This window comes from Leptinotarsa decemlineata, unplaced genomic scaffold, assembly GCF_025532065.1.
Source record: "Leptinotarsa decemlineata unplaced genomic scaffold, Ldec_3_MD MMD2_tig00000035_RagTag_RagTag, whole genome shotgun sequence".
In the NCBI taxonomy this organism is placed as follows: domain Eukaryota; kingdom Metazoa; phylum Arthropoda; class Insecta; order Coleoptera; family Chrysomelidae; genus Leptinotarsa; species Leptinotarsa decemlineata.
In genome coordinates, this window is record NW_027412540.1 from 21,271,200 (window position 1) to 21,285,559 (window position 14,360).

General features: G+C 35.0%; 1 protein-coding gene and 1 pseudogene across 1 annotated transcript; both read left to right on the forward strand.

Annotated features, from left to right (window-relative positions):
• The first annotated feature begins 4,880 nt into the window (after positions 1-4,880).
• On the forward strand, positions 4,881-5,534 carry LOC141481124 (polyadenylate-binding protein 2-B-like). Its single transcript, XM_074172240.1, has one exon. The coding sequence runs from the start codon at positions 4,881-4,883 to the stop codon at positions 5,532-5,534; it is 654 nt and encodes a 217-aa protein (XP_074028341.1).
• Positions 5,535-10,283: 4,749 nt separating this feature from the next.
• Positions 10,284-10,971, forward strand: LOC141481125 (polyadenylate-binding protein 2 pseudogene; annotated as a pseudogene).
• Positions 10,972-14,360: the final 3,389 nt, after the last annotated feature.

Below are 14,360 nucleotides of genomic sequence, written 5' to 3' on the forward strand. Positions count from 1 at the left end.
CTCAAATCTACTCTATCAGAAAGGAGAAAATGTATCTTTTCTTGGTATAATCATCGACGATCGGTTAAACTGGTCCAGCCACGTAGATTATGTACTTCGAGAGATCTCTAAAGTTTTATTTGTTTTAAGACAACTCAAACCAGTTACCAATCTGAACGTATCGAAAATATCTTACTTCTCTTTATTTCATTCTATACTCTCATACGGTATTCTTCTTTGGGGCAACTCAAGTAATGCCATAATGGTCTTTCGATATCAGAAAAAAGCCATTCGCATTTTAGCAAATGTAGGATACAAAGATCACTGTCATAAAAACATATACAAATTCAAAAAACACTCCGATATACATCAGTATAATACAAGATCTGCAGAGATGTTGAATCCCCAACGGCATAGACTAGCTGTTAGCAATAAGAATTCTCTGAACCTAAATATGTATAATACTCTCGATAAATCAGTGAAATCATTGGAATTTGACAAATTCAAAGCCGTCATCAAAAAGTTTCTCATCGAGAAATGTTTCTACAATATAATGGAATATTTGAACCAAGCAAGTTCATTAAAAAACCCAAAATATATATTTTTTTTGCATCAAATGATTATTTGGTCAGCCAATAATTATTTTCAAATACTAATTGTATAGTGTTATATATGTGTATTCCTTTTATGTGTTTAACATTTTATTTTTATTGCAATGTTTCTCTTTATGTACTATGACCTGTCATAAATGTATTTATACGTAACATCGTTAAATAAAACCTGTCATCTATCTATCTATCTGTCATCTTTACGATAACGATCACAACCGAAGATTGACTTTTTGCAAGTGGTTTTTGACTAAAAACACAGAAGATGTACGTTTTTCATTTAAAATTATTTATTCAGATGAAACCCGATTCAACAATTTGGGTATGCTCAATAGGAATAATAAAAGGTACTGGTCTCAAACAAATTTACATCTGATGCAAGAAGAAAACATGAATGAATAATCAGAATAACTAGTTTCTGTTGATAGTTTAGGGCCTGTTTCAACAAACCATGCAGAATAATCAATATTGAGGTGATAAGGATGATTCGTATTCAGGAATATTTATACCTAGTATACCACAATTTATTTCTCATATTAATTTTATGGTATTGATTGAGATACATCGGCGCAGAATCATGTACTATGCTGAAAAATGTTCATCATTATATGATTTTTGTAATTTTCATCACATCCGTGTTCAGTTTCTACCTGAGGCTTGGTGGTGAATATAGCTTCATAAACTTTACCTTACGATTTGATCTTCACAAAAAATATATTAGGACTTTAATTGAATGAATAGAATTCGATGAATTTTTGAAAACTTTCATTTTCTCGTTATTTTTTCAGTATTATTTAGGCAGACTGTTACATCATCACACCAGGCAGGTTGCCTCTCAGCTCGCCAGACAGTGCAGATAGACCATCCAGGCAACCAGAATGCACCAGATTGTCACGTGGTGTCCTGTCACCCAGCTAGTTAGTCAGAGGAAAGCAGATAACAGTGATGTCAAAAAGGACGAATCTCCCAGGTATTTCTTCAACACATAGACCACCCTAAGGTGCATTCCGTGGATCGCGAGGGGTGAATAGAGGATTTTATTGCGGAAATAGATCTTCGATAAGAACAAGTTCTAGAAGAGGTCATTATTCACCTTATTGAGATTCGCTGCTAGCAGCAAGTGGAGTTTAATCGTCCAAATAACCTATGAGTGAATGTGATAACTAGTCATGGTATATGAATTCAAGTTTTGTTGTGTTTCAGTTATACTGAGAATGTTAATTAAATGAATGGAATTCAATAAATTCTTGAAAATTTTCAATTTATTGTTATTTCTTCAATATTTCGTCAACTGGGGTAGCTTTGCCTAGTTTTGAAATAAGAGTTTCGCGCCTCCATAGTCGTAGCTGAAAGGTCGTTGGAGCAGCTGCAGTCAATGATATATACCTCCTTAATGACAACGAGGGCGTTCCAGATAAGTGCTATCACTAATCAACTGTTTTATTTGTAACTGTGTTTTCCATGAACATTTGGACTCTCCAAAATTACATATACACAGCTTCTACGGATAAATGGTGAGTTTCATCACTTATCATTATTATTTGTAAATGTAATGAAGAATTTATCCACTTACAATTTTGATCCTGCACCCAACCTGTTGATTGTTATTCGAGTGGGCAATGTCACCCCATGTTTTACACGAAAATTGGGGTCACTTTGTCCACCTTTCATTTAAAGGATTACATTGTAATTTGTATGTAATCTTCAATATTATGGCATCTCGATGAGTTAGTTCAGAAACATGCGTGGAGGTATTCGGATTAGAATCTGAGGTACCATATAATCGTTATAAGTTTCAGTACATTTGTGTTATTCTCTTGTGTTTTACAAACTGCGGCATATGGTTTTTAATTGGTTGCTTCTGGGTGCATCATTCGTTTCATACATTTCTATACGTATGTATAGAGTCTACCAACAGGGACTTCAGAACTTTGACAATTGATAGCGGTTATCTTGTTGTAGCTACATTTGTCAGTTGTCAGAACAGTTGTCATTTATTTAGTATGTTTTGCCAAATCACCATAGACAGATATAGCATTCAGCAACTTGTACAAGTGATAAAAATGGTTGTTCTGTTTGAGCAATTCACCGCGTGCTTTGATCATTTTACCGTCGCCATAGTTGTCCTACCTAGAGGGCTATTCACTATGTGGTGAATAAATTTGAGTCCACTGGTTCAGTAGCGATCGACCAACATCTGTCGAAAACATCATCGCTGTCTGTGACGATGAGCAGGAGAATCCGATGCAATTGATTTCGCGTCGCTCGAAATACTCGGCTGCTTGCAGACCACAATTCAACAATTTTTGTGTCAAAACTCAGGCATGCACGTGTACAAAATTTAACTTACTCAGGAACTGAAGATAAACTGAACCATTTATAAAAAGTTTGATGGGGGTTATCTGGAAAAAAATGGCAAAATATACAGACCAAACTCAAAGAAATCAAAACAGCGGTAGGACCGTAGGATTACGGAACTCTGACGAGAAGAAAACAAGTAATTGTTACTCGACTCAGGACATACCAGGCTCGCCCATGAATACCTGATATCTCGATGAGAGGAAACACAGTGTCAAATTTGTGAAATGCCTTCGCAGTAAAACATATCGTAACGGATTGTCCTATGTTCCAAAAAGAAAAAAAACAACTACAACATCCCTCATGATTTGAAAAACGCTCTAGGACATCAAGTGAAAAATATGATTTGCTTTTCAACTGTTTTGAAACTTATTATGAAATTGTAACTACTAACTAGTGATTTGTATAGACATACTCTGCCGCTAGTAGCCATCAGGTGTATGCGGCTGATTGTAAAAAAAACTTTTAGAGAAGTTGGTGAAGATGTCGCAATATCCATTGGCTCATTTCATGCTTTTTCTTTGGGAATTTTGGGACTGAAGCGTGGCGGCGAAGTTCGTTCCAAAATTGCTAAATTTTGACCAAAAACCCTTTGATTAGCAACGTTCAGAAATTGTTGCATGACATCAACGGCGATCCAGATTTGCTCAAAAAGGTCATATATGGTGACGAGTCATGGGTATACGGAGAATCCTAATTTTTATGATGTGTATTATAACTTTCGAACCTATTTGAATGATTAACTGCAATTTCTTTGGATAATGCTTTGGTATAACGTTCGGAAATTTTTCAATAAAGTTGAAGAAGTTGTGAGAGAATTTACTGGTAATTGGTTTAGCTCGGATTAGATAGATTATAAAAAAGATTGATATAGCTAGTTAGGGTCGTTTCACTAATTTGGCACCTAAGGCAGGAATTCAATTTATCTGAAGATAACATACTTATCATTAATCTTGGAGACGATAATGGGTTGGTTTTGTCAGTACGAAAACTATATCGCTATTCAAAAATATTATACGTTTAAAGATAAGACCTTGTCAAACCTTAGCTCGCACAAGTTTAGACTTTTGGGAGATGATGTTTGCAGGAGGAAGACCGGTGATTATTCAATCCAGTCAAAATATATATTTTGATTTTCCAAAAACGGGAATAAAAAATACAAACACACGACTTCTCACAGTGTATTTGAAGCATAACTGGAGATGTGGAAGCCTTGCACAACCTTGCCTCACTATTTTTTATATCATGTTTTATATCAATATGAAACGATAAATAATGTAGGGGTCGAAGACAACGTATCTAAAATATATTCCTATTTTCAGGTTATGTAAAAAAAGGACGAACAATTAGGTAAAAAACTTTCTAAAATTGAAATAGTTTCAAACGTCATACATTTTCATGTATGACGTTTGATTGACAACAATCCTAGTACATCTGTGTTGTGATTAGTAAAAATTCCACTATGAATTATTTTTTTTCAATAGTTTGTTTAATTTTTCATTCCTCAATTTCAATATAATATCCCAAGAATTTTCGAAACTTGACAAAAATGAATGAATAGTCGGAATGACTAGTTTTGTTGCTAATTCAGTGCCTCTTTCAACGAACCACGCAGAATATAATCAATATTGATGTATATTTTACACCCAATAATTTTTCAAATAATCTCCCACAATTTATTTGTCACCCTACATAATCACAAATGAAGTACTCATGTAATTACTTAGGTACTCACTCGATCAAATTACCTAAAATATCTTTTATATACCTGAGGTATATCAGTGGTGAATATAAGTTGGCAATAATGAAACAGGTAAAAAGAAAGAATATAAAAGCATTCTGTTAGAATTTAGAAAGTTAGTTATTCCCTGACTTTGAAGAAGGCGATTGTGCGAGTGTTGATATACTGAATAGATGCGACCTACAATTCAAACTATGGCCAACAAAGAAAATATTTGGTTAGCTGATGAGATCCTAGATTATGAATTCAATGATATCCAGGAGAAAGGTCATTCCTCTAAAGATACAACATTGGATGAAATTGATATGGCATCTGATCGTGAGATAGAAACAATGAAAGCTAGAGTCCGTGAAATGGAAGAAGAATTAGCTAAATTGAAACAAATACAGAGTGACGTTGACGAGCGAATCAAAATGTGCACCCCTCCTGTCCTCATGTCAATGAAAGAAAAAATGGAAGTGGATAATCGTAGCATATACATTGGTAATGTAGATTACGGTGCAACTAGTGATGAGTTGAAACAACATTTCCAAATCTGCGGCTCCATCAAACGGATAACAATTCCGTGTAACAAATACGATCAGCATCCAAAAGGATTCGCGTATATTGAATTTGACGACAGAGAATCTGCAGAGACTGCTTTAACACTGGATGAGTCAACTTTCAGAGAAAGGCCTTTAAAAGTAATGTCAAAAAGGACGAATCGCCCAGGCATATCTTCGACGCATAGACCACCCAGAGGGCGCGGTGCATTTCGTGGATCACGAGGGATGGGTAGGGGGTTTTATTGCGGAAACAGATCGTCGATGAGAACAAGTTATAGAAGAGGTCATTATGTACCATATTGAGAATGAATGCTTGCAGCAAGTGACAATGAGTCGTTCAAATAAACTGGAAGTGAATGTGATAACGAGATAAGATATATGGATTCTACTTTAGTTATGCTGATGATATTCATTAAATAAATATAATTCGATGAATTTTTGAACATTTTCCATTGCTACCTTGCTTTTTACTAACTGGGGTATATGGTTTTTCATCGCTTCTTTGTGAGTTCATCATTCTTTGGATATTGGGTTAATCATATTTGAACCCATAAAGTCTGGGTAGTTCCTCAAAGGGACGCCAAAACGTATGTATAGGGTCTTTCAACAGGGACAATTCATAGCAGGTGTCTTTTTGAAGCTTCATCTGTCATATAAGGGGACTTCGGGATTTACTGAAGCGCGGCAGATTATAATACAGGGGAATACCTGGTTAAGTACCTCCACCAAATATGGGGTCTTTCAACAGAGACAATCGATAGCGGCTATCTTGTTGAAGCTTCATCTGTCAGATTAGTTGTCATTTATTAAATTAACGTAATTTCAAACTTCATATATTTTCATTAGAGTGAAGATTTGACGAAATTTCATGTACATCTGTGTTGTGATCAGTGATAATTCCATTATGAATAATTTTGTTTCAATACAGTTTATTCAATTTTTCATTTTCCGATTTCAACATGAATGAATAATCAGAATAACTAGTGCGAAGTGAAACAGAAGAAAATGCCGATGACTTCATCATCAATGAAGAAAGAAAAGAAGGCGTGTTGGCCTATGTTGGAATGAATTGTACGGCATCAACTCGCCAAATTGTTTCTGATTGTAATATGCGTTATTCGTCCATTTGTAAAATTCTTCACAAATATAATTATTGATCATTCAAGTACCGACTACACCAACATTTTTACGATAACGATCACAACCGAAGATCGACTTATTGCAAGTGGTTTTTGACTAAATACAGAAAAGATGTACGTTTTTCATTTAGAATTATATATTCAGATGAAACCAATTTGGGTATGTTCAATAGGAATAATAAAAGGTACTGGCCTCAAACAAATTTACATCTGATGCAAGAAGAAAACATGAATGAATAATAATGAGAATAACTAGTTTTTGTTGATAGTTTAGGGCCTGTTTCAACGAACCATGCAGAATAATCAATATTGAGGTGATTAGAATGATTCGTATTCAGGCATATTTATACCTAGTATACCACAATTTAATTCTCATATCAATTTTATGGTATTGAATGAGATACATCGGCGCAGAATCATGTACTAGGCTGGAAAATGTTCATCATTATATGATTTTTGTAATTTTCATCACATCAGTGTTCAGTTTCTACCTGAGGCTTGGTGGGTGGATATAGCTTCATAGCTATACCTTACGATTTGATCTTTACGAAAATTTTATCAGGACGTTAATTGAATGAACATAATTCGATGAATTTTTAAAAACTTTCAATTTCTTGTTATTTTTTCAGTATTATTCAGGCAGATTGTGACATCATCACACCAGCCAGGTTGCCTCTCAGCTCACCAGACAGAGTAGATAGACCACCCAGGCAACCAAAGTGCACCAAGTTGTCACATGGTGTCCTGTCACCCAGCTAGTTAGTCAGAGGAAGGCGGATAACAGTGATGTCAAAAAGGACGAATCTCCCAGGTATTTCTTCAACACATAGACCACCCTGAGGTGCATTCCGTGGATCGCGAGGGGTGAACAGAGGATTCAATTGCGGAAACAGATCTTCGATAAGAACAAGTTCTAGAAGAGGTCATTATTCACCATATTGAGAATCGCTGCTAGCAGCAAGTGAAGTTTAATTGTCCAAATAACCTATGAGTGAATGTGATAACTAGATATGATATATGGATTCAAGTTTTGTTGTGTTTCAGTTATACTGAGAATGTTAATCAGATGAATAGAATTCAATGAATTTTTGAAAATTTTCAATTTATTTTTATTTCTTCAATATTTCGTCAACTGGGGTAGCTTTGTCTAGTTTTGAAATAACAGTTTCGTGCCTCCATAGTCGTAGCTGAAAGGTCGTTGGAGCAGCTGCAGTCAATGATACATACCTCCTTAATGACAACGAGATAGTCTATAGTTTGTAGGGCGTTCCAGATAAGTGCTACCACCAATTAACTGTTTCATTTGTAACTGTGTTTTCCATGAACATTTGGACTCTCCAAAATTACATATACACAGCTTCTACGGATAAGTGGTGAGTTTCATCACTTATCATTATTATTTGTAAATGTAATATAGAATTTATCATCCACTTGCAATTCTGTTCCTGCTCCCAACCTGTTGAATGTTATTCGAGTGGGTAATGTCACCCCCTGTTTCACACGAAAATTGGGGTCACTTTCTCCACCTTTTATTTAAAGGGTTACATTGTAATTTTAGTTTTTTTCAATTTCTCATCCTTCAGATAGAGAGAGCATTGAAACCCCATAAAAATACGACTTATTTTGTCCACAAAATTTAAAAACTAATGTCGTTCAAAACACTTGTGTTATTCAGTTATACTGAGGATGTTAATTAAATGAATAGATTTCAATTAATTTTTGAAAACTTTCATTTATCTTTCTTCAATATTATGGCATCTCGATGAGTTAGTTCAGAAACATGCGTGGAGGTATTCGGATTAGAATCTGAGGTACCATATAAATGTTATATGTTTCAGTACATTTTTATCGTTCTCTTGTGCTTTACAAACTGCGGCATATGGTTTTTAATTGGTTGCTTCTGGGTGCATCATTCGTTTCATACGTTTCTATACGTATGTATAGAGTCTAGCAACAGGGACTTCAGAACTTTGACAATTGATAGCGGTTATCTTGTTGTAGCTACATCTGTCAGTTGTCAGAACAGTTGTCATTTATTCAGTATGTTTTGCCAAATCACCGTAGACAGAAATAGCATTCAGCAACTCGTACAAGTGATAAAATGGTTGTTCTGTTTGGGCAATTCACCGCGTGCTTTGATCATTTTACCGTCGCCATAGTTGTCCTACCAAGAGGGCTATTCACTATGTGGTGAATAAATTTGAGTCCACTGGTTCAGTAGCGATCGACCAACATCTGTCGAAAACATCATCGCTGTCTGTGACGATGAGCAGGAGAATCCGATGCAATTGATTTCGCGACGCTCGAAATACTCGGCTGCTTGCAGACCACAATTCAACAATTTTTGTGTCATAACTCAGGCATGCACGTGTACGAAATTTAACTTACTTAGGAACTGAAGATAAACTGAACCATTTATAAAAAGTTTGATGGGGGTTATCTGGAAAAAAAAGGGCAAAATATACAGACCAAGCTCAAAGGAATCAAAACAGCGGTAAGACCGTAGGATCACGGAACTCTGACGAGCAGAAAACAAGTGATTGTTACTCGACTCAGGACATACCAGGCTCACCCATGAATACCTGATATCTCGAGGAGAGGAAACACAGTGTCAAATTTGTGAAATGCCTTCATAATAAAACATATCGTAACGAATTGTCCTATGTTCCAAAAAGAAAAAAAAACAACTACAACATACCTCATGATTTGAAAAACGCTCTAGGACATCAAGTGAAAAATATGATTTGGGGATGAAGCGTGGCGGCAAAGTTCGTTTCAAAATTGCTAAATTTTGACTAAAAATTGATTAGCATCGTTCAGAAATTGTTGAATGACATCAACGGCGATCCAGATTTGCTTAAAAAGGTCATATATGGTGACAAGTCATGGGTATATGGAAAATCCCAATTTTTATGAATGTGTAATATAACTTTCGAACCTATTTGAATGATTAATTGCAATTTCTTTGGATAATGCTTTGGTATAACGTTCGGAAAGTTTTCAATGAAGTTGAAGAAGTTGTGAGAGAATTTACTGGTAATTGGTTTAGCTCGGATTGGATAGCCATATTGATAATCGCTTAAGATGTGGAAGCCTTCCAAATATTTAGGGTTTTTGATATCAGTAATAGCAAACCCACTGGTCTATAGTTATTTGGAATATTATTTTACCCTTTTTGGGAATATGCTGAACGAGAGCAATCTACCAACAAGAAGGAAATACCCCTTTCTTGTAAGACAGGTTGTCACAACCTGATCTCACTATTTTTTATATCATGTATTATATCAATATGAAACGATATATAATGTAGGGGTCGAAGACAACGTATCTTGAATATATTCCTATTTTCAGGTTATGTGAAAAAAGGACGAATAATTAGGTAAAAAACCTTCCAAAAATTAAAATAGTTTCAAACGTCATACATGAAAATGTATGACGATTGACAACAATTCAAATCCATCTGTGTTGTGATTAGTAAAAGTTCCACTATGAAATATTTTGTTTCAATAGTTTGTTCAATTTTTCATTTCTCAATTTCAATATAATATCCCAAGAATTTTCGAAACTTGCCTCTTTCAACGAACCACGCAGAATATAATCAATATTGAGGTATATTTTATACCTAATAATTTTTCAAATAATCTCCCACAATTTATTTGTCACCCAACGTAATCACAAAAGAAGTACTCACGTAATTACTTAGGTACTCACTCGATCAAATTACCTAAAATATCTTTTATATACCTGAGATAGATAAGTGGTGAACATAAGTTGGCAATAATGAAACAGGTAAAAAGAAAGAATATAAAAGCATTCTGTTAGAATTTAGAAAGTTAGTTATTTCCTGACTTTGAAGAAGGCGATTGTGTACGAGCGTTGATATACTGAAGAGATACAACCTACAATTCAAACTATGGCCAACAAAGAAAATATTTGGTTAGCTGATGAGATCCTAGATTATGAATTCAATGATATCCAGGAGAAAGCTCACTCCTCTGAAGATACAACATTGGATGAAATTGACATAGCATCCGATCGTGAGACAGATATAATGAAAGCTAGAGTCCGTGAAATGGAAGAAGAATTAGCTAAATTGAAACAAATACAGAGTGACGTTGGCGAGCGAATCAAAATGTGCACCCCTCCTGTCCTCATGTCAATGAAAGAAAAAATGGAAGTGGATAATCGTAGCATATACATTGGTAATGTAGATTACGGTGCAACTAGTGAAGAGTTGGAACAACATTTTCTAATCTGCGGCTCCGTCAGACGGATAACTATTCCGTGCAACAAATACGACCAGCATCCAAAAGGATTCGCGTATATTGAATTTGACGACAGAGAGTCTGCAGAGACTGCTTTAACACTAGATGAGTCAATTTTCAGAGAAAGGCATATAAAAGTAATGTCAAAAAGGACGAATCGCCCAGGCATATCTTCGACGCATAGACCACCCAGAGGACGTGGTGCATTCCGTGGATCACGAGGGATGAGTAGAGGGTTTTATTGCGGTAACAGATCTTCGATGAGAACAAGTTATAGAAGAGGTCATTATATGCCATATTGAGGAAGGATGCTTGCAGCAAATGACTTTGAATCGTAAAAGTAAACTGGAATTGAATGTGATGACGAGATAAGATATATGGATTCTACTTAAATTGTATTTTAGTTATACTGAGGATGTTCATTGAATAAATTTTTGGAACCTTTCAATTTGTTGTACATTTTCCATTGCTACCTTGCCTTTTACAAACTGCGGTATATGGTTGTACATCATTCTTTGGAAATTGGGTTAAAGGTATTTGATGATAAGGTCTGGGAAGTTCTTCAAAGGAACGCCAAAACGTATGTGTAGGGTCTTTTAACAGGGACAATTGATAGCGGCAATTTTGTTGAAGCTTCATCTGTCAGATTAGTTGTCATTTATTAAATTAACGTAATTTCAAACTTCATATATTTTCATTAGAGTGAAGATTTGACGAAATTTCATGTACATCTGTGTTGTGATCAGTGATAATTCCACTATGAATAATTTTGTTTCAATACAGTTTGTTCAATTTTTCATTTTCCAATTTCAACATGAATGAATAATCAGAATAACTAGTGCGAAGTGAAACAGGAGAAAATGCCGATGACTTCATTATCAATGAATAAAGAAAAGAAGACGTGTTGGCCTATGTTGAAGTGAATTGTACGGCGTCAATTCGCCAAATTGTTTCTGATTGTGATATGCGTTATTCGTCCGTATGTAGAATTCTTCACAAATATAATTATTGACCAAAGCGTTTGATTGCGTTTCACATGCATTACTCATTGAAAAACTGAGTCAATATGGTTTAAGTTTGAGTCTCCTCAGCTCCTATCTTGAAAACAGATATCAGTGTGTTGATCTCAATAATATCAAATTCGACATCAAATCGATTCAACATAGAGTACCTCAGGGTTCAGTACTTGGACCTTTTTTTATTTATTGTGTACATAAACGACTTATGTCAAAGTATTACACCAACAATATGTATTTTATTTGCCGATGACACCGCTCTTGAGGTATCGGATGAGTCACACATCGATTTGATTCGTACTGTTGACGAGAACAAAAACTTAGTCAAAAGCTGGTTCACAAAGAATGAACTCAAATTAAATGAAAGTAAAACACAGAACTCAATTGACTCCTCAAATCTACTCTATCAGAAAGGAGAAAATGTATCTTCTCTTGGTATAATCATCGACGATCGGTTAAACTGGTCCAGCCACGTAGATTATGTACTTCGGAAGCTCTCTAAAATTTTATTTGTTTTGAGACAACTCAAACTAGTTACCAATCTAAACGTATTGAAAATATCTTACTTCTCTTTATTTCATTCTATACTCTCATATGGTATTCTTCTTTGGGGCAACTCAAGTAATGCCATAATGGTATTTCGATATCAGAAAAAAGACATTCGCATTTTGGCAAATGTAGGATACAAAGATCACTGTCATCAACACTTTGTTCAGCTTGGTATCATGCCAGTGCCTTCATTATACATATACATCGTTTTGTTAACAATACATAAATACATACAAAAATTCAAAAAACACTCCGATATACATCAGTATAACACAAGATCTGCAGATATGTTGAATCCCTAACGGCATAGACTAGCTGTTAGCAATAAAAATTCTCTGAACCTTAATTTATATAATACTCTCGATAAATCAGTGAAATCATTGGAATTTAACAAATTCAAAGCCGTCATCAAAAAGTTTCTCATCGAGAAATGTTTCTACAATATAATGGAATATTTGAACTAAGCAAGTTCATTAAAAAACCCATAATATATATTTTTTGCATCAAATGGTTATTTGGTCAGCCAATAATTATGTTCAAATACTAATTTTATAGTGTTATATATGTGTATTCTTTTTATGTGTTCAACATTTTATTTTTATTGCAATGTTTGTCTTTATGTACTGCGACTTGCCATAAATGTATTTATAGGTATCATGGTTAAATAAAACTTTATCTATCTGTCATCTTTACGATAACGATCACAACCGAAGATTGACTTATTGCAAGTGGTTTTTTACTAAATACAGAGAAGATGTACGTTTTTCATTTAAAATTATTTATTCAGATGGAACCCGATTCAACAATTTGGGTATGTTCAATAGAAATAATAAAAGGTACTGGTCTCAAACAAATTTACATCTGATGCAAGAAGAAAACGTGAATGAATAATCAGAATAACTAGTTTTTGTTGATAGTTTAGTGCTTGTTTCAACAAACCATGCAGAATAATCAATATTGAGGTGATAAGGATGATTCGTATTCAGGTATATTTATACCTAGTATACCACAATTTATTTCTCATATTAATTTTATGGTATTGATAGACCATCCAGGCAACCAGAGTGCACCAGATTGTCACGTGGTGTCCTGTCACCCAGCTAGTTAGGCTAGATAGTCAGAGGAAGGCATATAACAGTGATGTCAAAAAGGACGAATCTCCCAGGTATTTTTTCAACACATAGACCACTCTGAGGTGCATTCCGTGGATCGCCAGGGGTGAATAGAGGATTCTAGAAGAGGTCATTATTCACCTTATTGAGATTCGCTGCTAGCAGCAAGTGGAGTTTAATCGTCCAAATAACCTATGAGTGAATGTGATGATAAGTGCTATCACCAATCAACTGTTTTATTTGTAACTGTGTTTTCCATGAACATTTGGACTCTCCAAAATTACATATACACAGCTTCTACGGATGAATGGTGAGTTTCATCACTTATCATTATTATTTGTAAATGTAATGTAGAATTTATCCACTTGCAATTTTGATCCTGCACCCAACCTGTTGATTGTTATTCGAGTGTGTAATGTCACCCCATGTTTTACACGAAAATTGGGGTCACTTTGTCCACTTTTTATTTAAAGGATTACATTGTAATTTGTATGTAATCTTCAATATTATGGCATCTTGATGAGTTAGTTCAGAAACATGCGTGGAGGTATCCGGATTAGAATCTGAGGTACCATATAATCGTTATAAGTTTCAGTACATTTTTGTTATTCTCTTGTGTTATACAAACTGCGGCATATGGTTTTTAATTGGTTGCTTCTGGGTGCATCATTCGTTTCATACATTTCTATACGTATGTATAGAGTCTACAAACAGGGACTTCAGAACTTTGACAATTGATAGCGGTTATCTTGTTGTGGCTACATCTGTCAGTTGTCAGAACAGTTGTCATTTATTCAGTATGTTTTGCCAAATCACCATAGACAGATATAGCATTCAGCAACTCGTACAAGTGATGAAAATGGTTGTTCTGTTCGAGCAATTCACCGCGTGCTTTGATCATTTTACCGTCGCCATAGTTGTCCTACCAAGAGGGCTATTCACTATGTGGTGAATAAATTTGAGTCCACTGGTTCAGTAGCGATCGACCAACATCTGTCGAAAACATCATCGCTGTCTGTGACGATGAGCAGGAGAATCCGATGCAATT

Bases quoted from the DNA above. Each gene is read 5' to 3' on its own strand.
- LOC141481124 (XM_074172240.1), top strand. From the start codon at position 4,881: ATGGCCAACAAAGAAAATATTTGGTTAGCTGATGAGATCCTAGATTAT.